At 62.3% G+C, this 21,716-nt stretch overlaps 3 protein-coding genes across 3 annotated transcripts; 1 reads left to right on the forward strand and 2 right to left on the reverse strand.

The window, feature by feature from the left end:
* Positions 1–239: 239 nt before the first annotated feature.
* LOC136305707 (protein phosphatase 1 regulatory subunit 14A-like) lies at positions 240–4,669 on the reverse strand. The gene is made up of 4 exons (XM_066209019.1): positions 4,380–4,669; positions 1,692–1,772; positions 1,568–1,600; positions 240–656 (listed from the first exon to the last, which is right to left on the reverse strand). The coding sequence occupies exons 1-4, from the start codon at positions 4,611–4,613 to the stop codon at positions 564–566; spliced, it is 441 nt and encodes a 146-aa protein (XP_066065116.1). The 5' UTR covers positions 4,614–4,669; the 3' UTR covers positions 240–563.
* Positions 4,670–5,982: 1,313 nt separating this feature from the next.
* On the forward strand, positions 5,983–11,103 carry SPINT2 (serine peptidase inhibitor, Kunitz type 2). The gene is made up of 6 exons (XM_066209016.1): positions 5,983–6,079; positions 6,789–6,956; positions 7,863–7,901; positions 9,548–9,718; positions 10,251–10,292; positions 10,958–11,103. Exons 1-6 carry the CDS (start codon positions 5,983–5,985, stop codon positions 11,101–11,103), a joined length of 663 nt encoding a protein of 220 aa, XP_066065113.1.
* A 1,502-nt stretch (positions 11,104–12,605) lies between these two features.
* LOC136305706 (creatine kinase M-type-like) lies at positions 12,606–21,243 on the reverse strand. Its single transcript, XM_066209018.1, is given in 10 exon segments — positions 12,606–12,842; positions 13,287–13,386; positions 13,388–13,477; positions 13,909–14,001; positions 14,003–14,033; positions 15,341–15,512; positions 16,450–16,582; positions 17,530–17,684; positions 19,169–19,368; positions 21,187–21,243. Coding segments are annotated over 9 exon segments (1,146 nt in total). The 5' UTR covers positions 19,362–19,368; positions 21,187–21,243; the 3' UTR covers positions 12,606–12,663.
* Positions 21,244–21,716: the final 473 nt, after the last annotated feature.

Genomic DNA, 21,716 nt, shown 5'->3' on the forward strand with positions numbered 1-21,716 from the left:
AAATGTCCCCAAATATCCCAAATGTCCCCAAATGTCCCCAAATGTCCCCAAATGTCCCCAAATATCCCAAATGTCCCAAATGTCCCCAATGTCCCCAATGTCCCCAATGTCCCCAAATGTCCCCAAATGTCCCCCAAATGTCCCCAATGTCCCCAATGTCCCCAATGTCCCCAATGTCCCCAAATGTCCCAAATGTCCCCAATGTCCCCAATGTCCCCAATGTCCCCAATGTCCCCAATGTCCCCAAATATCCCAAATGTCCCCAATGTCCCAAATGTCCCAAATGTCCCCAAATATCCCAAATGTCCCCAAATGTCCCCAATGTCCCCAATGTCCCAAATGTCCCAAATGTCCCCAATGTCCCCTTTTTTTTTGGGGGGGTCCCACCACGCTCCTCCCGTCTCTCCTCAAACACTTTATTCCTTCGGGGGGAGCCGGGAGGTGACAAGGACACGATGCCCCCCGACACTTTCGGGGTCGTCTCCCCAATTTTGGGAGGCCACTCCCCCAATTTTGGGGGGGGGTTCTCCCCGTTTTTTGGGGGTTTTTTTTTGGGGGGAGGGTCACGGGGGCTCCTCGTTTTGGGGCGGGGGTCTCTGCAGGAGCCGCTGCTTGGGGAGCCCCTTGAGCTGCGCCAGGAGCTGCGCGATGAATTCCTGCCAAACCATTAATTCGGTGCAATTAATTTCATTAGCCCCGCCCCGCCCCCCCCGCGCGCTGCCCGAGATAAGGGGGGGGGAGGGGAGCGCCGGAAACGCCGCTCGACGCCGGAATTTTTTTGCCTTTTAAAGCCCGGCTGGAGCCGGAGCCGGGACGGGAGCGGGCGGGGGGGGGGGGATCGGGATGGGACCCCCCCCAAAATAAACCCGGGTGCCCCCAAACTGGGGGTTACGCCGCCCCCAGACCCAAAAATTTGGGATTAAAGCACCTCAAAACCCAAACATTTGGGGTTACACCGCCCCCAGACCCAAAAATCCGGGGTTACACCGCCCCCAGACCCAAAAATTTGGGATTAAAGCGCCCCCAGACCCAAAAATCCGGACTTAGACCGCCCCCAGACCCAAAAATCGGGGGTTAGACCACCCCAAAACCCAAAAATTTGGGGTTAGACCGCCCCAAAACCCAAAAATTTGGGGTTAAAGCGCCCCCAGACCCAAAAATTTGGGGTTAGACCGCCCCCAGACCCAAAAATTTGGGGTTAGACCGCCCCAAAACCCAAAAATTTGGGGTTAGACCACCCCGAATAACACCGAAAAACCCCAAATTTGGGGTTAAACCGCCCCCAAACCCTCAAACTTGGGCTGAAGTCGTGCCCCACGCCATCCCAAACCCCAATTCGGGGTCAAATCCCCCCCAAAATTACACCCGACCCCCCAAATTTTGGGGTAAAATCTCCCCCAATCCCCCAAATTCGGGTCGAAACCCCCCAAACCTCCCCCAGAACCCCGAATTTTGGGGTTAAACATCCCCCAATGCCCCAAATTCGGGGTCAGAACCCCCCAGGGAGTCCCAAATTTGAGCCAAACCCCCCCAAAAATCCCACCCCCGTGCCCCTCCCGTCCCTTACCTGGGTGTCGGCGGTGCAGGAGCTCAGGATGGCCTGGATGGGAAGGGGTTAATGAGGATTCGGGGGGGTCCTCGCCCCAAAAATCGCCTCCTCCCCCTCCCCCCCAGCACCCCGAAATTCCCACCTGGAGCTTCTGGGCCCGTTCCTGGTCCGTGTCCAGCTCCAGCAGCTCGTCGATGTTCACCTCGTCCGGCATCTCCCCCTCCTGGGGGGGACACGGTCACCGGGGTCCCCAAAATCCCCCCGGGTGTCCCCAAACCCCCCAAAGTGTCCCCAAACCCCCCCGGGTGTCCCCAAACCCCCAAAGTGTCCCCAAAGCCCCCAAAGTGTCCCCAAACCCCCCCGGGTGTCCCCAAAGCCCCCAAAGTGTCCCCAAAGCCCCCAAAGTGTCCCCAAACCCCCCCGGGTGTCCCCAAAGCCCCCAAAGTGTCCCCAAACCCCCCCGGGTGTCCCCAACCCCCCAAAGTGTCCCCAAAATCCCCCCAAAGTGTCCCCAAATCCCCCCAAAGTGTCCCCACCCCCCCCCGGGTGTCCCCAACTCCCCCAAAGTGTCCCCCAAACCCCCCAAAGTGTCCCCAAACCCCCCCGGGTGTCCCCAACCCCCCCAAAGTGTCCCCAAACCCCCAAAGTGTCCCCAACCCCCCCCGGGTGTCCCCAAAGTGTCCCCAAACCCCCAAAGTGTCCCCAAACCCCCCCGGGTGTCCCCAAACCCCCCAAAGTGTCCCCAAACCCCCCCGGGTGTCCCCAACCCCCCCAAAGTGTCCCCAAACCCCCAAAGTGTCCCCAACCCCCCCCGGGTGTCCCCAAAGTGTCCCCAAACCCCCCCGGGTGTCCCCAAACCCCCCAAAGTGTCCCCAAACCCCCAAAGTGTCCCCAACCCCCCCCGGGTGTCCCCAAAGTGTCCCCAAACCCCCCCGGGTGTCCCCAAACCCCCCAAAGTGTCCCCAACCCCCCCCGGGTGTCCCCAAATCCCTCCGAGTGTGCCCAACCCCCCCCTCGGAGTGTCCCCTCCCCTCCCCCCCCGGGTCCGGTCCCCGCGGGATAACGGGACATCGGCCCCTCCCCCACCCCATCTGTCCGTTCCCACGGCGGGGGGAGGGGGAGAGCCCACGTGGGACCCCCGGGACCCCTCCCGGCCCCACTCCCGGTCCCACTCCCGGTCCCTCCTTGTCCCTGTCCTCGTTCGCTGTTCCCAGTCCCGGTCCCGCTCCTGATCCGGTTCCCAGTCCCGATCCCGGTCCCGGATCCATCCCCGCTCCCGGTCCCGGTCCCGGTTCCCGTCCCCGGTAGAACTCCCTGATCCTGCCGTCGATCCCCTGCTCGGTGCTGATCCCGCCTCCCCATTCCTGATTCTCCTGCCCCATTCCCGGTTCCCCCGCTCCATCCCCGGCCCATCCCCGGTCCATCCCCGGTTCCCGGTCCCGGTTCCCGGTACCCGTCCCCGGTAGAGCTCGCCCAGCCTGCCGTCGATCCCGATCCCGCTCCCCGGTTCCCGGTTCCCGTTTTCCCTGCCCCATCCCCGGTTCCCCCGCTCCATCCCCGCTCCATCCCCGGTTCCATCCCCGGTTCCCGGTACCCGTCCCCGGTAGAGCTCGCCCAGCCTGCCGTCGATCCCGATCCCGGTCCCCGGTTCCCGGTTCCCGTTTTCCCTGCCCCATCCCCGGTTCCCCCGCTCCATCCCCGCTCCATCCCCGGTTCCCGGTTCCCGGTTCCCGTTTTCCCTGCCCCATCCCCGGTTCCCGTTTTCCCTGCCCCATCCCCGGTTCCCCCGCTCCATCCCCGCTCCATCCCCGCTCCCCGGTTCCCGGTTCCCGTTTTCCCTGCCCCATCCCCGGTTCCCCCGCTCCATCCCCGGTTCCCGGTCCCGGTTCCCGGTACCCGTCCCCGGTAGAGCTCGCCCAGCCTGCCGTCGATCCCGATCCCGGTTCCCGGTTCCCGTTTTCCCTGCCCCATCCCCGGTTCCCCCGCTCCATCCCCGCTCCATCCCCGGTCCATCCCCGGTTCCCGGTTCCCGGTTCCCGTTTTCCCTGCCCCATCCCCGGTTCCCGTTTTCCCTGCCCCATCCCCGGTTCCCCCGCTCCATCCCCGCTCCATCCCCCGTCCATCCCCGGTTCCCGGTTCCCGGTTCCCGTTTTCCCTGCCCCATCCCCGGTTCCCCCGCTCCATCCCCGGTCCATCCCCGCTCCCCGGTTCCCGGTTCCCGTTTTCCCTGCCCCATCCCCGGTTCCCCCGCTCCATCCCCGCTCCATCCCCGGTTCCCGGTCCCGGTTCCCGGTACCCGTCCCCGGTAGAGCTCGCCCAGCCTGCCGTCGATCCCGATCCCGGTTCCCGGTTCCCGTTTTCCCTGCCCCATCCCCGGTTCCCCCGCTCCATCCCCGCTCCATCCCCGGTCCATCCCCGGTTCCCGGTTCCCGGTTCCCGTTTTCCCTGCCCCATCCCCGGTTCCCGTTTTCCCTGCCCCATCCCCGGTTCCCCCGCTCCATCCCCGCTCCATCCCCCGTCCATCCCCGGTTCCCGGTTCCCGGTTCCCGTTTTCCCTGCCCCATCCCCGGTTCCCCCGCTCCATCCCCGGTCCATCCCCGCTCCCCGGTTCCCGGTTCCCGTTTTCCCTGCCCCATCCCCGGTTCCCCCGCTCCATCCCCGCTCCATCCCCGGTTCCCGGTCCCGGTTCCCGGTACCCGTCCCCGGTAGAGCTCGCCCAGCCTGCCGTCGATCCCGATCCCGGTTCCCGGTTCCCGTTTTCCCTGCCCCATCCCCGGTTCCCCCGCTCCTTTCCCGCTCCATCCCCGGTTCCATCCCCGGTTCCCGGTACCCGTCCCCGGTAGAGCTCGCCCAGCCTGCCGTCGATCCACTGCTCGGTGTCCAGGCGCCGCTGCAGCTCGTGCCGGTTGTACTTGACCGTGACCCGCGCCGAGCGCCGCTGCACTCCGGGGCTGCGGCCCGGGGACCGCGGGCTCGGGGAGAGCCCCCCCGGCGCCCCCCGGCCCGCTCCCGGCCGCCCCGGGGACCCCCGGCCCTGCCGCCGCCCCGCCCGGTTCGCCGCCATCGCTCGGGACGCGGCTCCCGGGGCGGCCGCCGGGGTAGGGGGCGACGGGGCGGGGCCTAAAAGGGCGTGACGTGGGCGTGGTTGAATAGAGGAACTCCCCCTAGAGCCCCCCCATTGCTGCCGGGGAAGGGGGAGCGGCATAGAAGGGCGTGGCATGGGCGTGGCTTAAACAAAGAACGCCCCTAGAGCCCCCCTCATGTAGCCCCCCCGGAACTGCGGAGAGGGGGCGTGGCCTAAAAGGGCGCGGCAAGGGAGGCGTGGCTTAGATCTGGAACTTCTCTCTAGCCCCTCCCATCCGCTCCCCCAAAGTCCCCGCAGCCCCCCCCGAAAACCCCACAGCGCCCCCCAAAAAACTCCCCGGGCCCCCCAAGAGCCCCCCAGACCCCCCAAAACCCCCCCGACCCCCCCCAGAGACCCCCCAAAACCCCCCCGAACCCCCCGAACCCCCCAAAACCCCCCCGAACCCCCTCAGAGACCCCCCAAAACCCCCAAAACCCCCCCGAACCCCCCCAAACCCCGCTCCAAGCCCCAAATCCTTCCTGGGACCCCCTCAAAATTCAGGAACCTCCCCTAAAATGCGGGATCCCCCCCAGATCCTTCCGGGGACCCCCACAGGAGCTTCCAGACCCCCCAAATCCCTTCCAAGACCCCCCCAAATCCTTCCTGGGACCCCCCCAAAATTCAGGAAACCCCCTAAAATTCGGGATCCCCCCCAAATCCTTCCTAGGACACTCCAGGAGCTTCCAGACCCCCCAAATCCCCTCCAAGACCCCCCCAAATCCTCCCTGGGATCCCCCCCAAAATTCAGGAATCCCCCCAAAATTCGGGATCCCCCCAAATCCTTCCTGGGACCCTCCAGGATCTTCCAGAACCCCCCCCAAATCCCCTCTAAGACCCCCCCCCCAAATCCACTCTTGGACCCTCCAAATTCTCTCTGGGACCCCCCCAAACCTTTCCTGGGACCCCCCCAAAATTCAGGACCCTCCCCCAAAATTCAGGACCCTCCCCAGAATTCGGGATCCCCCCCAAATCCTTCCTGGGACCCTCCCCCAAAATTCAGGACCCTCCCCAAAAATTCGGGGCCACCCCAAAATTCGGTATTAACCCCCTCCCCCCCAAATTCTCCACCCCCCTCCCACCGACCCCCCCCGGGACCCCCCAAGCCCCCCATGACCCCGCCCCCCCGAACGGCGCGATTTCCCGCCTCGCATGCAAATGAGGGGGGCGGTGCTTTCCCCACCCCACAGGAGCGTCACCGCAGGGGGGGCGGAGCGTTGTGGGCGTGACCAACCCCGCGCGCGGGGGCCGGTTCCGGGTGGGCGTGGCCGAGCGGCGCACCTGTGTGACGTCACGGGGCCGCACACCTGCGATGGCGGCGGGGCGGCTCCTCCCGTTGCTCCTGCTGCTCCTGGGGGGCTCGGGGGGCTCCGGGCTGGACCCCCGGGACGGCCCCGCCGCCCTCGCCGGTACCGGGGGGCTCCGGGGGGGCGGGGGGCGTGGTTTGGGGGCGCCCGGCAGAGTTTGGGGGAGATCCCGAATTTGGGGGGGGGGGCTTGGAGGAGTTTTGGGGGGTCTCGGAGGGGATTTGGGGAGAGTTTTGGGGGGTCTCGGAGGGGATTTGGGGAGAGTTTTGGGGGGTCTCGGAGGGGATTTGGGGCGTCCCAGGAAGAGTTTTTGGGGGGGCAGGAAGGATTTGAGGGATCCCGGGGAGGAGCTGGGGGCTGGATCCCGAATTTGGGGGTGGATCCCGAATTTTTGGGAGTGTCCCAGGGAGGATTTGGGGGGTCTGGAAGCTCCTGGGGGCTCCCTGGGAGGTTTTTTGGGGGGAGATCCCGGATTTTTTGGGGGGAGATCCCGAATTTTTTTGGGAGCGGGGGGGGGGATCCCAGGAAGGATTTGGCGGATTTGGAGGGTCGGTACCGGGTCTCCCCCGCAGCCCGGGGCCGGTTACCGGGGCCGGGGTTCATTTTGGGGCAAATTTCGGTGATTTCGGTGTCGGTACCGGGTCTCCCCCGCAGCCCGGTGCCGGTTACCGGGGCCGGGGTTCATTTTGGGGTAACTTTCGGTGATTTCGGTGTCGGTACCGGGTCTCCCCCGCAGCCCGGGGCCGCTTACCGGGGCCGGGGTTCATTTTGGGGCAAATTTCGGTGATTTCGGTACCCGCTCTCCCCGCAGCCCGGTGCCGGTTACCGGCGCTCACCGGCCGCTGCCGCGCCTCCATCCCGCGCTGGTTCTTTAACGCCTCCGCCGGGAGCTGCCAGAGCTTCGTGTTCGGCGGCTGCGGCGGCAACGGGAACAACTTCGGCAGCGAACCGGAGTGCCGGGAGAGCTGCGGGGACACCGGTAGGACCGGGACACCGGGGGACACCGGGACACCGGGAATGGGGGATAGGGGAGGACCGGGGAGGGAACGGGAACAACTTCGGCAGCGAACCGGAGTGCCGGGAGAGCTGCGGGGACACCGGTAGGACCGGGACACCGGGGGACACCGGGGGACACCGGAGGGACACCGGGGGGACACTGGGACACCGGGAGGGACCGGGAATGGAGGATGGGAGAGGACCGGGGGACACCGGGACACCGGGCGGACACCGGGAATGGGGGATAGGGGAGGACCGGGGAGGGAACGGGAACAACTTCGGCAGCGAACCGGAGTGCCGGGAGAGCTGCGGGGGCACCGGTAGGACCGGGACACCGGGGGACACCGCGGGGACATGGTGACACCGGGAGGGACCGGGGAACACTGGAGGACACCGGGAGACACCGGGAATGGAGGATGGGGGAGGACCGGGGGACACCGGGGGGACACCGGGACACCGGGAGGGAACCGGGGGACACCGCGGGGGGAGGACTCGAGGAAATGTCGGGGATGTTTTTGGGCTTCCGGGGGAGGTGACGAACGGAAATAATAATGACGACGGTGGTAACGATCAACCGCAATATAACAATGAAATAAAAACTTCAATATGCTAAATAAAATAAAAGAGTGTAAAATATAACACCACGTTATTGCGATTATAAACGGTAACAACCGTGTTATAATTAATAATATAATAGCTCAAATTATTATTATTGGTGTTGCTGTTGTTATTTTGATGCCAAATTCCACGGAGCAGGGACCCAAAGCGAAGGAAGTTCAGGATTTTTGGGATATTTTGGTGCCGACTCCCCCGGGTCTGATGCCGTTTTTCCCTTTTTTTTTCCCCTCCCCCCCCCCATTTTTCCCATTTTTTCCCGTTTTTTCCGCAGCTCTCTCCGGCCCCGTCACCAGCAATTCCACCTTAGCAGGTAACTCCGGATTTCCCACGGGATTTTGGGGGGGGATCGAGCCGGAATCCGGGAATTCCGAAGGGATTTGGGCCGGATTTGAGTGGAAATCTGGAATTTTGGAGGGGTTCGGGGCGGAGTTGAGTGGAAATTTTGAGTTTCGAAGGGATATAACGTGGACCGAACATCAAAGTTTGAATTTTGGAAGGATTTGATGCGGACTTAAGCGGGAAATTTGGAATTTTGGGGGAATATAAAGCAGATCGAACGGGAAATCTTGGATTTTCGATGGATTTCATGCAGATTTCACCGGAAATTTTGACTTTGGAAGAGATTGGCTGGAAAATCCATCCGGGAATTTTGGATTTCGGAACGGCTTTGCTGCGGGTTTAGGGGGAGGCTTTGCCTTTTGAAGGGCTGTGATGCAGATTTAACGGGAAATGTGGAATTCCGGTGTGGTCGCGGGTGGATTTAACGGGGAATTTGAACTTCCCGGCGGGTTTGCTGCAAATCCAGCCGGGAATTTTGGATTTCCAACGGGCTTGCTGCAGATTTAACGGGAAGTTTCGGCTTTTGGAGGGACGTAACGCAGATTTAACGGGAAATTTCGGCTTTGAAGGGACGTAATGCAGATTTAACGGGAAATTTTGGCTTTTGGAGGGACGTAATGCAGATTTAACGGGAAGTTTCGGCTTTTGGAGGGACGTAATGCAGATTTAACGGGAAATTTCGGCTTTGAAGGGACGTAATGCAGATTTAACGGGAAATTTTGACTTTTGGAGGGACGTAATGCAGATTTAACGGGAAATTTCGGCTTTTGGAGGGACGTAATGCAGATTTAACGGGAATTTCGGCTTTTGGAGGGACGTAATGCAGATTTAACGGGAAATTTCGGCTTTTGGAGGGACGTAATGCAGATTTAACGGGAAGTTTCGGCTTTTGGAGGGACGTAATGCAGATTTAACGGGAAATTTTGACTTTTGGAGGGACGTAATGCAGATTTAACGGGAAGTTTCGGCTTTTGGAGGGACGTAATGCAGATTTAACGGGAATTTCGGCTTTTGGAGGGACGTAATGCAGATTTAACGGGAAATTTTGACTTTTGGAGGGACGTAATGCAGATTTAACAGGAAATTTCGACTTTTGGAGGGACGTAATGCAGATTTAACGGGAATTTCGGCTTTTGGAGGGACGTAATGCAGATTTAACGGGAATTTCGGCTTTTGGAGGGACGTAATGCAGATTTAACGGGAAATTTTGACTTTTGAAGGGACGTAATGCAGATTTAACGGGAATTTCGGCTTTTGGAGGGACGTAATGCAGATTTAATGGGAAGTTTCGGCTTTTGGAGGGACGTAATGCAGATTTAACGGGAAATTTTGACTTTTGGAGGGACGTAATGCAGATTTAACAGGAAATTTCGACTTTTGGAGGGACGTAATGCAGATTTAACGGGAATTTCGGCTTTTGGAGGGACGTAATGCAGATTTAACGGGAAATTTTGACTTTTGAAGGGACGTAATGCAGATTTAACGGGAATTTCGGCTTTTGGAGGGACGTAATGCAGATTTAACGGGAAATTTCGACTTTCCGGGCGGGAATTTTTGGATTTTCGGGGGGATCTGGTGGCCCGGGCCCCCCCTGACCCCCCGTTTTTGCCCCCCCAGAGCGGTGCTCGGCCCCCCCGGTGACGGGGCCGTGCCGGGCGGCGTTTCCCCGCTGGTATTACAGCCCCCAGGAGAAATCCTGCCGGGAATTCACCTACGGCGGCTGCCGGGGCAACGCCAACAACCACCAGGACGAGCAGGAGTGTCTGCGCCGCTGCCGGCCCCCGCCAGGTGAGGGAAATCCTCCCCAAAAGCGGGAAAATTTGCCCCAAAAAATAGCCTGGGGAATTAAAAAAAAAAAAAACAAAAAAAACAGCCCAAAAATGGTTCCGGAATTAAAAAAAAAAAAATCCCGTCAAGATAGCCCCAAAATTAAAAAGATCCGCCCTGAAATGAAAAAAAAATCCACCCCAAAGTTTTTTAAAAAAAATTTTGACACCCCACCCCCCCCCCCCCCAAAAAAAAAATATTGCCTGGGAATGAAAAACGCCCAACCCCCTCCCCAAAAAAAAAAAAAATTGAGCCGAAACAGAAAAAAAAAAAATCCACCCTCCTGAAATTTTAAAAAAAAAAAAAATCCAGCCCAAAAATTGCCCTGAAATTTAAAAAAGAATTCGGCCAAACACATTCCCTGGAAATTAAAAGAATTCAGCCAAAAAATCCCCTGAAATTAAAAGAATTCGGCCAAAAATTTTCCCCCGTATCGTGACTGAAATTCCCAAATCTCCCCCAAAAATCCCCGGATTTTTTTCTCCCTTCCCAGACGATTCCGGCGGCGAATTCCGGAGATTCTTCTCCTCCAAAGGTGAGTCCCAAATGTCCCCAAATGTCCCCAAATGTCCCCAAATGTCCCCAAACCCCCCCGGGGATGTCCCTAACCCCATCCCAATGTCCCCAAATGTCCCCAAATGTCCCCAAATGTCCCCCCGGGGATGTCCCTGTCCCCATCCCAATGTCCCCAAATGTCCCCAAATGTCCCCAAATGTCCCCCCGGGGATGTCCCTGTCCCCATCCCAATGTCCCCAAATGTCCCCAAATGTCCCCAAACCCCCCCGGGGATGTCCCTAACCCCATCCCAATGTCCCCAAATGTCCCCAAATGTCCCCAAATGTCCCCAAATGTCCCCCCGGGGTGTCCCTGTCCCCATCCCAATGTCCCCAAATGTCCCCAAATGTCCCCAGATGTCCCCAAATGTCCCCAAATGTCCCCAAATCCCCCCCCGGGGTGTCCCTGTCCCCATCCCAATGTCCCCAAATGTCCCCAAATGTCCCCCAATGTCCCCAAATGTCCCCAAATCCCCCCCCGGGGTGTCCCTGTCCCCATCCCAATGTCCCCAAATGTCCCCCAATGTCCCCAAATGTCCCCAAATCCCCCCCCGGGGTGTCCCTGTCCCCATCCCAATGTCCCCAAATGTCCCCAGATGTCCCCAAACCCCCCCGGGTGTCCCTGACCCCACCTGTGTCCCCCCAGGGCCGTTCCTGGGGGGTCTCCTGGCCCTGGGCGCCGCCCTGGGCTCGGGGCTCACCCTGGGCCTTCGCCGCTGCCGGAGGACGCCGCGAGCCCCGCGAGCCCCCGAGGACCAGGAGTGCCTGATGAAGGACCCCTACCCCGCCTGAGGCCCCGAAAACGCCCAAAGACACCCAAAAAACACCCCAAAACACCCCAAAACACCCAAAAAACACCCCAAAAACATCCAAAAACACCCCAAAACACCCCAAAAACACCCCAAAAACACCCCAAAACACCCAAAAACACCCAAAAACCACCCAAAAACACCCAAAAACACCCAAAAACCACCCAAAAACACCCCAAAAACACCCAAAAACACCCAAAAAGACCCAAAAACACCCAAAAACCACCCAAAAACACCCCAAAACACCCAAAAACACCCAAAAAGACCCAAAAACACCCAAAAAAAGCACCCAAAAACCACCCAAAATCACCCAAAATCCACCCCAAAACCCCCAGACAATGATCCGTGCTCCGCCCTCCCCCGGTGATTTTTAGTGATATTTTTTTTTCTCTTTTTTTTGGTAGAAAAAAAAAATGGGAATTTTTTGGGAAATCGTCACGTGCAAAAATACCTCCAGAAACACCCCCTTAAAAAATCCCCAAAAAATCCCAAAATCCACCCCAAAAAAACCTCCCTGATAATGATCCGTGCTCCGCCCTCCCCCGGTGATTTTTAGTGATTTTTTTTTTTTTTTTGGGGAGGAACAAAAGGGGAAAAAAAGGGAATTTTGGAGAAACCCCCAAAAAAAAAAACCTCCAAAGGAAAAAAAAACCCACCCGAATTTCCCCCAAATTTGGGGCATTTTCCCCTTTTTTTTAATTTTTTTTTTTCCTCCCAGCTGGATTCGAAATTTCCCCCAAAATTTGGATTTTTGGGTTTTTTTTTTTTTTTGAGGGGGGTCTCCAGCTCCTCGTGGGTTTGTGTGATTCTTTTTGGGTCGAATCGAGGGGATTTTGGCTCCGGGAATGATTTGGGGAAGATTTTTTTTTTTTTTTTTGTACGTTCCAGGGATTTGTTGGAATAAAGGGAAGATCGGAACCGTTTGTTCGAGGGGGAAAAATTGGGATTTTGGGGAGGAAAAAATGGGGGGGGGGAAAATGGGGTTTTTTTGGAGGGGAAAAAAAAAAATGTATTTATTTGGAAAAATGAGGAGTTTTGGGGGGGAAATGGGTTTTTCCTGGGGAAAAATTGGGATTTATTTGGGGAAAAAAAAAAAATGAGGGATTTGGGGTAAAAATGGGGTTTGGGAGGGGGGAAAATGGAGGTTTTTTTGGGAAAAAAATGGGATTTTGGGGAGGAAAAAATGGGGGGGTTTGGGTGGGGGCGGAAATGGGTTTTTCCTGGGGAAAAATTGGGATTTATTTGGGGAAAAAAAAATGAGGGATTTGGGGTAAAAATGGGGTTTGGGAGGGGGGAAAATGGAGGTTTTTTTGGGAAAAAAAAATAGGATTTTGGGGAAACAAAAAGGCTTTAAGGGCTCCCCACATCTGGGAGGGTCTCCGGGGAGATTCTGGGGGAGGGTGGGGTGCGGAACTGTGCCCGGACTCTGCTGGGACCCCCAAATTTCCTGTGCCCCCCTCCCCAAAGTGAGACGGGCGACCAGGCTGGGGACCGGCAGCGTTTATTGGGGCCGGCCCGGGGCGCCCTCGGGGCTCCCGCCGCCCTATTTCTGCGCCGGGATCATGTCGTCGATGGGCTGCTTCTGCTCCAGCTTCTTCTCCATCTCCACCATCAGCTTGACGCCGTCCACCACCATCTGCACCTGCTCCACCTCCGAGAAGCCCAGGCGGTCGGCGTTGGAGATGTCGAACACGGCGCCCACGGCGGCCGTGTCCACCCCGCCTGGACAGGGACACAGGGACAGTGACCCACGGACAGTGACCCACGGACAGCCCTGACCACCCATTGACCACCCCACGGCACCACCAGTGTCCCCACGGCCGCTGTGTCCACCCCGTCTGGGGACGGGACAGGGGACACAGGGACAGTGACCCACGGACAGTGACCCACGGACAGCCCTGACCACCCACTGTCCACCCCACAGCACCACCAGTGTCCCCACGGCCGCAGTGTCCACCCCGCCTGGACAGGGGACAGGGGTCAGGGGTCAGGGGTCAGCCATGGCCACCCCGCCTGGACAAGGGGACAGCGACAGCCAGGACAGCCGTGAGCAGCCCCTGACCACCGGCTGCCCAGCCCTGCCTGCCGCCTCAGTTTTGGGCGGGAATTTCCCCTCCAGGTGGATTTGGGGCGGGGCTTCTCCCCGCTCAGGTGAGTCAGGCTCACCTGTGCCGCGTTTCTGCAGGCGCAGGCGCTTGAGGATCTCGTCGAACTTGGGGTGCTGGCTCAGGTGCTGCAGGCGCACGTGGACGCCGCCGCGCAGCCCCCGTGCCCAGGTTGGACGGGCAGGTGAGGATGTAGCCCAGGTGCTCCGTCCACATGAACGGGTGCCCGGCCTTCTTGAAGATCTCCTCGATCTGGGGGGGGGGGTGGGCACCGAATTTGGGGACATTTGGGGACACCGGGGGGGGGGGGACGGGGACATGGACACCTCCTGCCGTCCCCCGATGTCCCCAAAGTTCTCCCTGTCCCCGAAATTCCCACCTGTCCCAAAGTCCCCCCGGTGTCCCCCGAAGTTCTCCCATGTCCCCAGAGGCCCCTCAATGTCCCCAGATGTCCCCAAATTCCCGGGAGTTCCCAGAATTCCAGGCCGGAACGAGCTGCCCATCCTCTCCCGCCCCACAAATCCCGGGATTCCCCCTCAGATCTGGAGCTTCCCCCCCCCCCCCCCCCGTTTCAATCTGATGGATTTCCTCCGGGATTTCGGGGATCTCTCGGTGGATCTTGGGGCCTCTCTCCGCCCCAGGTGCCCCCAGGTGTCCCCAGGTGTCCCCAGGACCCCCCTGACCTTCTTGAGGCCGACGCAGAAGCGCCGGAACACCTCCTTCATGTTGCCCCCCTTCTCCATGGAGATGACCCGCAGGTGATCCTCCTCGTTCACCCCACACCAGGAACGTCTTGTTGTCGTTGTGCCTGCGGGGGGGGGGACAGCGAGGTGTCCCCCAGGTGTCCCCAGGTGTCCCCAGGTGTCCCCCAGGTGTCCCCAGGTGTCCCCAGGTGTCCCACAGGTGTCCCCCAGGTGTCCCCAGGTGTCCCCAGGTGCCCTCCAGGCACCCCCAGATGCCCCCCAGAACCCTCCAGGTGTCCCCAGGTGTCCCACAGGTGCCCCCCAAAACCATCCAGGTGTCCCCAGATGCCCCCAGCACCCCCCAGGTGCTCCCAAGGTGTCCCCAGATGTCCCCCAGGTGTCCCACAGGTGTCCCCAGGTGCCCCCCAGCACCCCCCAAGTGCCCCCAGGTGCCCCTCCAGGCCCCCAGGCCCCCCCAGGTGTCCCCAGGTGTCCCCAGGTGCCCCCCAGGTGTCCCCAGGTGTCCCCCAGGTGTCCTCAGGCCCCCCCAGGTGTCCCCCAGGCCCCCCCAGGTGCCCCCCAGGCCCCCCCAGGTGTCCCCAGGTGTCCCCAGGCCCCCCCAGGTGTCCCCAGGTGTCCCCAGGTGTCCCCAGGCCCCCCCAGGTGTCCCCAGGTGTCCCCAGGTGCCCCCCAGGTGTTCCCAGGTGCCCCGCAGGCCCCCCCAGGTGCCCCCCAGGCGTCCCCAGGCCCCCCCAGGCCCCCCCAGGCCCCCCCAGGCCCCCCCAGGTGTCCCCAGGCCCCCCCAGGTGTCCTCCAGGTGTCCCCAGGTGTCCCCCAGGCCCCCCCAGGTGTCCCCAGGCCCCCCCAGGTGCCCCCCAGGCCCCCCCAGGTGTCCCCAGATGCCCCCCAGGTGTCCCCAGGCGTCCCCAGGTGTCCCCAGGCCCCCCCAGGTGTCCCCAGGCCCCCCCAGGTGCCCCCCAGGTGTCCCCAGGTGCCCCCCAGGCCCCCCCAGGTGTCCCCAGGCCCCCCCAGGTGCCCCCCAGGCCCCCCCAGGTGTCCCCAGATGCCCCCCAGGTGTCCCCAGGCGTCCCCAGGTGTCCCCAGGCCCCCCCAGGCCCCCCCAGGTGTCCCCAGATGCCCCCTAGGTGTCCCCAGGCCCCCCCAGGTGCCCCCCAGGTGTCCCCAGGTGCCCCCCAGGCCCCCCCAGGCCCCCCCAGGCCCCCCCAGGTGTCCCCAGGCCCCCCCAGGTGTCCCCCAGGTGCCCCCCCAGGTGTCCCCAGGTGTCCCCAGGTGTCCCCAGGCCCCCCCAGGTGTCCCCCAGGTGCCCCCCAGGTGTCCCCAGGTGTCCCCCAGGTGTCCCCAGGCCCCCCCAGGTGTCCCCCAGGCCCCCCCAGGCCCCCCCAGGCCCCCCCCGGCGCCCCCCGGTGCCCACCAGATGCCGCGGGCGTCGGGCCAGTCGCGGGCCATGCCCGAGGCCAGCAGCAGCGGGGACACGGGTTTGTCGAACAGGAAGTGGTCGTCGATGAGCTGCTGCTGCTCCTGCTCCGTCATGGCCTTCAGCGGGTAGTACTTGCCCTTGAACTCCCCCTCCAGGCTGTTCAGGGCTGCGGGGGCGTGGTCAGGGCGTGGACACGCCCCCCGGGCCACGCCCGGCCACGCCCGACCGGGATTGGACACGGCCGGGTCACGCCCAGGCAGGACAAAGGCAGAGTGGACACGCCCGTCCAGCCCAAATCCAGCCCAAATTCATCCCAAATTTATCCTTAATTTATCCCAAACCCAGCCCAAATTCATCCCAAATTTATCCTAAATCCATCCTAAATTTATCCCAAATCCATCCTAAATCCAGCCCAAATCCGTACCAAATTTATCCCAAATTCCTCCCAAATCCAGCCTTAATTCATCCCAAATCCAGCCTAAAGCCACGCTGATTTTATCCCAAATTCACCCCAAATTTATCCCAAACCCAGCCTACATTCAGCCCAGATCCATCCTAAATTTATCCCAAATTTATCCTAAATCCTTCTTAAATTCATCCCAAATTTATCCTAAATCCATCCCAAACTTACCCCAAATCCATCCTAAATCCAGCCCAAATCCATCTTTAATTTATCCCAAATCCAGCCCAAATCCATGCTGATTTCATCCCAAATCCACCCCAAATTTATCCCACATCCAGCCCAAATCCATCCCAAATCCATCCCAAATCCATCCCAAATCCATGCTGATTTCATCCCAAATCCATCCCAAATCCATCCCAAATCCATGCTGATTTCATCCCAAATCCATCTTTAATTGATCCCAAATCCATCCCAAATCCATGCTGATTTCATCCCAAATCCCATCCCAAACTGATCCCAAATCCATCCCAAATCCATGCTGATGTCATCCCAAATCCCATCCCAAACTGATCCCAAATCCATCCCTACCCCTGACCGCCCCCCCCTCAGACCACGCCCTAGCCAACCTCAACCTCAACCAGCCCCCACCCTCTCAGGCCACGCCCACGCCGCCCACGCCCCGTGCGGGCCCCGCCCTCACCTGTCACCGAGAGCTTCTCGATGGCGCGGCGCTCGCCGCGGCTGCAGTGGGGCGGCAGCGAGTAGCCCTTGATGCTGCGGCCGGTGCGGACGCGGCTGCTCAGCACGTACTTGGGGTCCAGGTCCTCCCCGCCCTGGGGACGCCCCCAAAGGTCACCCCAAAATCCTCCCAAAATTCCCTGAAAATTCCTCCCGAAATCCGTCCGAAATCCTCCCGAAATCCCCTGAAAACTCCCCCCGAAATCCGTCCGAAATCCCCCCGAAATTCCCGGAAAATTCCCCCCGAAATCCGTCCGAAATCCTCCCGAAATCCCCTGAAAACTGCCCCCGAAATCCGTCCGAAATCCTCCCAAAATCCCCTGAAATTTTTCCCCAAAATTCCCTGAAAATTTCCCCCCCAAAATTCCCTGAAAATTCCCCCCGAAATCCGTCCGAAATCCTCCCAAAATCCCCTGAAACCTTCCCCCGAAATCTGTCCGAAATCCCCTCAAAATCCCCTGAAAATTTCCCCCCGAAATTCCCTGAAAATTCCCCCCGAAATCCGTCCGAAATCCCCCCAAAATTCCCTGAGACCTCGGGGACCCCCCCCCCACCCCCAGATTCCGGGGACCCCTCCAGATTTCAGGGACCCCTCCCCAGATTTCAGGGACCCCCCCCGGTTTTAGGAACCCCTCCCCAGTTTTAGGGACCACCCCCCCAGATTTCAGGGACCCCCCCGGTTTTAGGAACCCCTCCCCAGTTTTAGGGACCCCCCCCCAGATTTCAGGGACCCTCCCCAGTTTTAGGGACCCCTCCCCAGATTTCAGGGACCCCCTCCCCAGATTTCAGGGACCCCCCCCCGGTTTTAGGGACCCCCCCCAGTTTTAGGGACCCCCCCCAGTTTTAGGGACCCCCTCCCCAGATTTCAGGGACCCCCCCCCAGTTTTAGGGACCCCTCCCCAGATTTTAGGGACCCCCTCCCCAGATTTCAGGGACCCCCCCCAGTTTTAGGAACCCCTCCCCAGTTTTAGGGACCCCTCCCCAGTTTTAGGGACCCCTCCCCAGATTTCAGGGCCCCCCCCCGGTTTTAGGGCCCCCCGACCTTGAGGTTCTCGTGGTTGAGGTCGGTGCGGTGCTTGTCGGTGGGTTTGTAGCCGCCGTGCCTGTCCTCGATCACGGGGTCGAAGAGCTCCTTGAACACCTCGTACGACTCCTCGTCCCCGGCCACGCAGCCCACCGTCATGATGAACGGGTGGCCTGGCGGGGACACCGGTGCGGGACCGTCACTGGGACCAGTACGGCACCGGGATGGGGCACTGGGAATGGGTATGGGACCAGTATGGGGCACTGGGACCAGTATGGGGCACTGGGACCAGTGTGGGACACTGGGGAGTGACCCACCGTCATGATGAACGGGTGGCCTGGCGGGGACACCGGTGCGGGACCGTCACTGGGACCAGTACGGCACTGGGACCAGTATGGGGCACTGGGAATGGGTATGGGACCAGTATGGGGCACTGGGACCAGTGTGGGACCAGTATGGGGCACTGGGGAGTGACCCACCGTCATGATGAACGGGTGGCCTGGTGGGGACACCGGAATGGGACCGTCACTGGGACCAGTACGGCACCGGGATGGGGCACTGGGAATGGGTATGGGACCAGTATGGGGCACTGGGACCAGTGTGGGGCACTGGGACCAGTGTGGGGCACTGGGAATGGGTATGGGACCAGTATGGGGCACTGGGATGGGGCACTGGGACCAGTACGGCACTGGGATGGGGCACTGGGATGGGGCACTGGGACGTGGGGAGGGGTCTCTGGCCCCAGGTACAGATCTGGGATGCCATGGATGGGTTGGAGACCCCCAGGACATGTCGGGGGCCCGCAGGGTGTGTCAGGGACCCCCAGGGTGTGTCGGGGACCCCCAGGACGTGTCGGGGACTCCCGGGGTGTTTCAGGGACCCCCATGGCGTGTGGGGGACCCCCGGGGGGGCATGGGGGACCCCCAGGGTGTGTCGGTGACCCCCGGGGTGTGTCGGTGACCCCCGGGGTGTGTCGGGGACCCCCGGGGTGTGTCGGGGACCCCCAGGGTGTGTCAGGGACCCTCGGGGTGTGTCGGGGATCCCCGGGGTGTGTCGGTGACCCCCGGGGTGTGTCGGTGACCCCCAGGGTGTGTCAGGGACCCTCGGGGTGTGTGGGGGACCCCCAGGACGTGTCGGTGACCCCCGGGGTGTGTCAGGGACCCCCAGGGTGTGTGGGGGACCCCCAGGACGTGTCGGTGACCCCCGGGGTGTGTCGGTGACCCCCGGGGTGTGTCGGGGACCCCCAGGGTGGGTTGGTGACCCCCAGGGTGTGTCGGGGACCCCCGGGGTGTGTCGGTGACCCCCAGGGTGTGTCAGGGACCCTCGGGGTGTGTCGGGGACCCCCGGGGTGTGTCGGTGACCCCCAGGGTGTGTGGGGGACCCCCGGGACGTGTCGGTGACCCCCGGGGTGTGTCGGGGACCCCCAGGGTGGGTTGGTGACCCCCAGGGTGTGTCGGGGACCCCCGGGGTGTGTCGGGGACCCCCGGGGTGTGTGGGGGACCCCCGGGACGTGTCGGTGACCCCCGGGGTGTGTCGGTGACCCCCGGGGTGTGTCGGGGACCCCCGGGGTGTGTCGGTGACCCCCGGGGTGTGTCGGGGACCCCCGGGGTGTGTCGGGGACCCCCAGGACGTGTCGGGGACCCCCGGGGGCACCCACCGGGGTTGTCCACGCCGGTCTGGATGACGTCGTCCAGGGTGAAGCCGCTGGGGGTCTCCTTGTCGCGCAGTTTCTGGTACAGGGCGGGGGTCAGCACCTTGGCCATGTGGTTGTTGTGCTTGGACAGGTCCGGGAACTCCTCCTCGGGCGAGAACTTCAGCTTGTACTTGTTGTGGGTGTTGCTGAACGGCATGGCGGCGCTGCGGGACACGGGGACAGTGTGGGGACACCGGGACACCGGGGACACCGGGGGGGACAGTGAGGGGGACACGGGGGGACATGGGCATGGCGGCGCTGCGGGACACGGGGACAGTGTGGGGGACACCGGGACACCGGGGACACCGGGGGGACAGTGAGGGGACACTGGGGGACACGGGGACAGTGTGGGGACACCGGGGACACCGGGGGGACAGTGAGGGGACAGTGAGGGGACAGTGGGGGGACACCGGGGACAGTGAGGGGACACCGGGGACACCGGGGACACCGGGGGCACACCAGGGACAGTGAGGGGACACTGGGGACAGTGAGGGGACACGGGGGACATGGGCATGGCGGCGCTGCGGGACACGGGGACAGTGTGGGGACACGGGGACACCGGGGGACAGTGAAGGGACATGGGGACCGTGGGGGGACACGGGGACACTGGGGGACACCGGGGACACTGCGGGGACACCGGGGACAGTGGGGGGACAGTGAGGGGACACTGGGGGACACCGGGGACACTGCGGGGACACCGGGGACAGTGGGGGGACAGTGAGGGGACACTGGGGGACACCGGGGACACTGCGGGGACACCGGGGACAGTGGGGGGGACAGTGAGGGGACACTGGGGGACACCGGGGACACTGCGGGGACACGGGGACAGGAGCGGTGACGGGGGGCGCATGTGTGGCACGGGGGACACGGGGGTGGCAGGGGGGACACCGGGGGACACGCGCCCCTAGAGGTGACACAGGGGACACGAGGGGGCGTGTCCTTTGTGGCGTGTCCTGCCGATGGGGCGTGGCCGCCCCGCTCCGCTCCTTGTTGGGGCCGGAGCTATTTATAGCCCGGGGGGGGCGGGGCCCGGGGGGGTCTCTGTGACACCGGGGGGGGTCGGGCCCGGTCCCGGATCCCGGATCCCAAATCCCGATCCCGATCCCGATCCCGATCCCGATCCCGTCCCAGCCTTGGCCCCCAGTTCCGGCCCCGGTGACACCGGGGGACGTGCCGGCCCTTCCGGGGGTCCCGGTCCCCCAGGGGGTCTTGGGGCCGACCCAAAGGACGTCCCGGTCCCGGTTCGGGTCCCGGTTGGATCCCGGGGGCCTCCTGAGGGGGTCTCGGGGGTGTCCCGGGTCTGATTCGGGGTCCCGGGGGTGTCCCGGGTGGTCCCGGTCCGATTTTGGGGTCTCCCGGGTGTCCCGGTCCGATTTTGGGGTCCCTGTGGTCCCTGCTCTGATTTTGGGGTCTCCCGGTGGTCCCTGTTCCGATTTTGGGGGTCCCGGGTGTCCCAGTTCCGATTTTGGGGTCTCCCGGGGGTCCCGGTCCGATTTTGGGGGTCTCCCGGGGGTCCCGGTCCGATTTTGGGTCCCCTGTGGTCCCTGCTCTGATTTTGGGGTCTCCCGGTGGTCCTGTTCCGATTTTGGGGTCTCCCGGTGGTCCCTGCTCTGATTTTGGGGTCTCCCGGTGGTCCCTGTTCCGATTTTGGGGTCTCCTGGGGGTCCCGGTCCGATTTTGGGGTCTCCCGGGGGTCCCGGTCCGATTTTGGGGTCCCTGTGGTCCCCTGCTCTGATTTTGGGGTCTCCCGGGGGTCCCTGTTCCGATTTTGGGGGTCCCGGTGGTCCCCGTTCCGATTTTGGGGTCTCCCAGGGGTCCCTACTCTGATTTTGGGGTCCCTGTTCCGATTTTGGGGTCCCGGTGGTCCCGGTTCCGATTTTGGGGTCCCTGTTCCGATTTTGGGGTCCCTGTTCCGATTTTGGGGTCCCGGGTGTCCGGTCCGATTTTGGGGTCCCGGTTCCGATTTTGGGGTCCCGCCTTACCTGGGTGTCTCGGCGGGCTCGGGCTCGGGCCGGTACCGGGCGCGGGGGGGGCAGCGGTGGGAGCGGGACCCCCCCCAGGGCGCTTTTATCCCCCCCGGGACCCCGCCCGGCCGCGGGGGGCTCCGGGGGGGGCCCGAACCGGCCCTGGCGGGGCCGCCCCCGGCGCCCAGCGCAGACCCGCGGGGACCCCCGGAGCCGCCCCCCGGTGTCGGGTGTCCCGGGAGGGGCGGGGGGCGGCGGGGGGGGGGCACGAGGCACCTGCCGCCCCCCGGGACCGCGGGGGCGGGGGCGGAGGGGGCGCCGGGACCGCCCCGAATACCGGGACCGCCCCAAAATACCGGGACCGCCCCAAAATACCGGGACCACCCCCCAAAAAATAACGGGACCGCCCCAAAACCCGGGACCACCCCCCAAAAAATAACGGGACCACCCCCCAAAAAATACCGGACCGCCCCAAAATACCGGGAACACCCCCCAAAAAATAACGGGAACGCCCCAAAATACCGGGACCACTCCCCAAAAAATACCGG

This window comes from Chamaea fasciata, unplaced genomic scaffold, assembly GCF_029207755.1.
Source record: "Chamaea fasciata isolate MVZ Bird 193981 ecotype frontalis unplaced genomic scaffold, bChaFas1.0.hap1 SCAF_590, whole genome shotgun sequence".
In the NCBI taxonomy this organism is placed as follows: Eukaryota; Metazoa; Chordata; class Aves; order Passeriformes; family Sylviidae; genus Chamaea; species Chamaea fasciata.

Bases quoted from the DNA above. Each gene is read 5' to 3' on its own strand.
- LOC136305707 (XM_066209019.1), bottom strand. From the start codon at position 4,613: ATGGCGGCGAACCGGGCGGGGCGGCGGCAGGGCCGGGGGTCCCCGGGG. The intron at 1,601-1,691 runs GTGGGAATTTCG...CTTCCCATCCAG, and splicing joins AACGGGCCCAGAAGCTCCAG to GCCATCCTGAGCTCCTGCAC. The intron at 657-1,567 runs GTAAGGGACGGG...ATGGTTTGGCAG, and splicing joins CCTGCACCGCCGACACCCAG to GAATTCATCGCGCAGCTCCT.
- SPINT2 (XM_066209016.1), top strand. From the start codon at position 5,983: ATGGCGGCGGGGCGGCTCCTCCCGTTGCTCCTGCTGCTCCTGGGGGGC. The intron at 6,080-6,788 runs GTACCGGGGGGC...CTCTCCCCGCAG, and splicing joins CGGCCCCGCCGCCCTCGCCG to CCCGGTGCCGGTTACCGGCG. The intron at 6,957-7,862 runs GTAGGACCGGGA...TTTTTTCCGCAG, and splicing joins GGAGAGCTGCGGGGACACCG to CTCTCTCCGGCCCCGTCACC.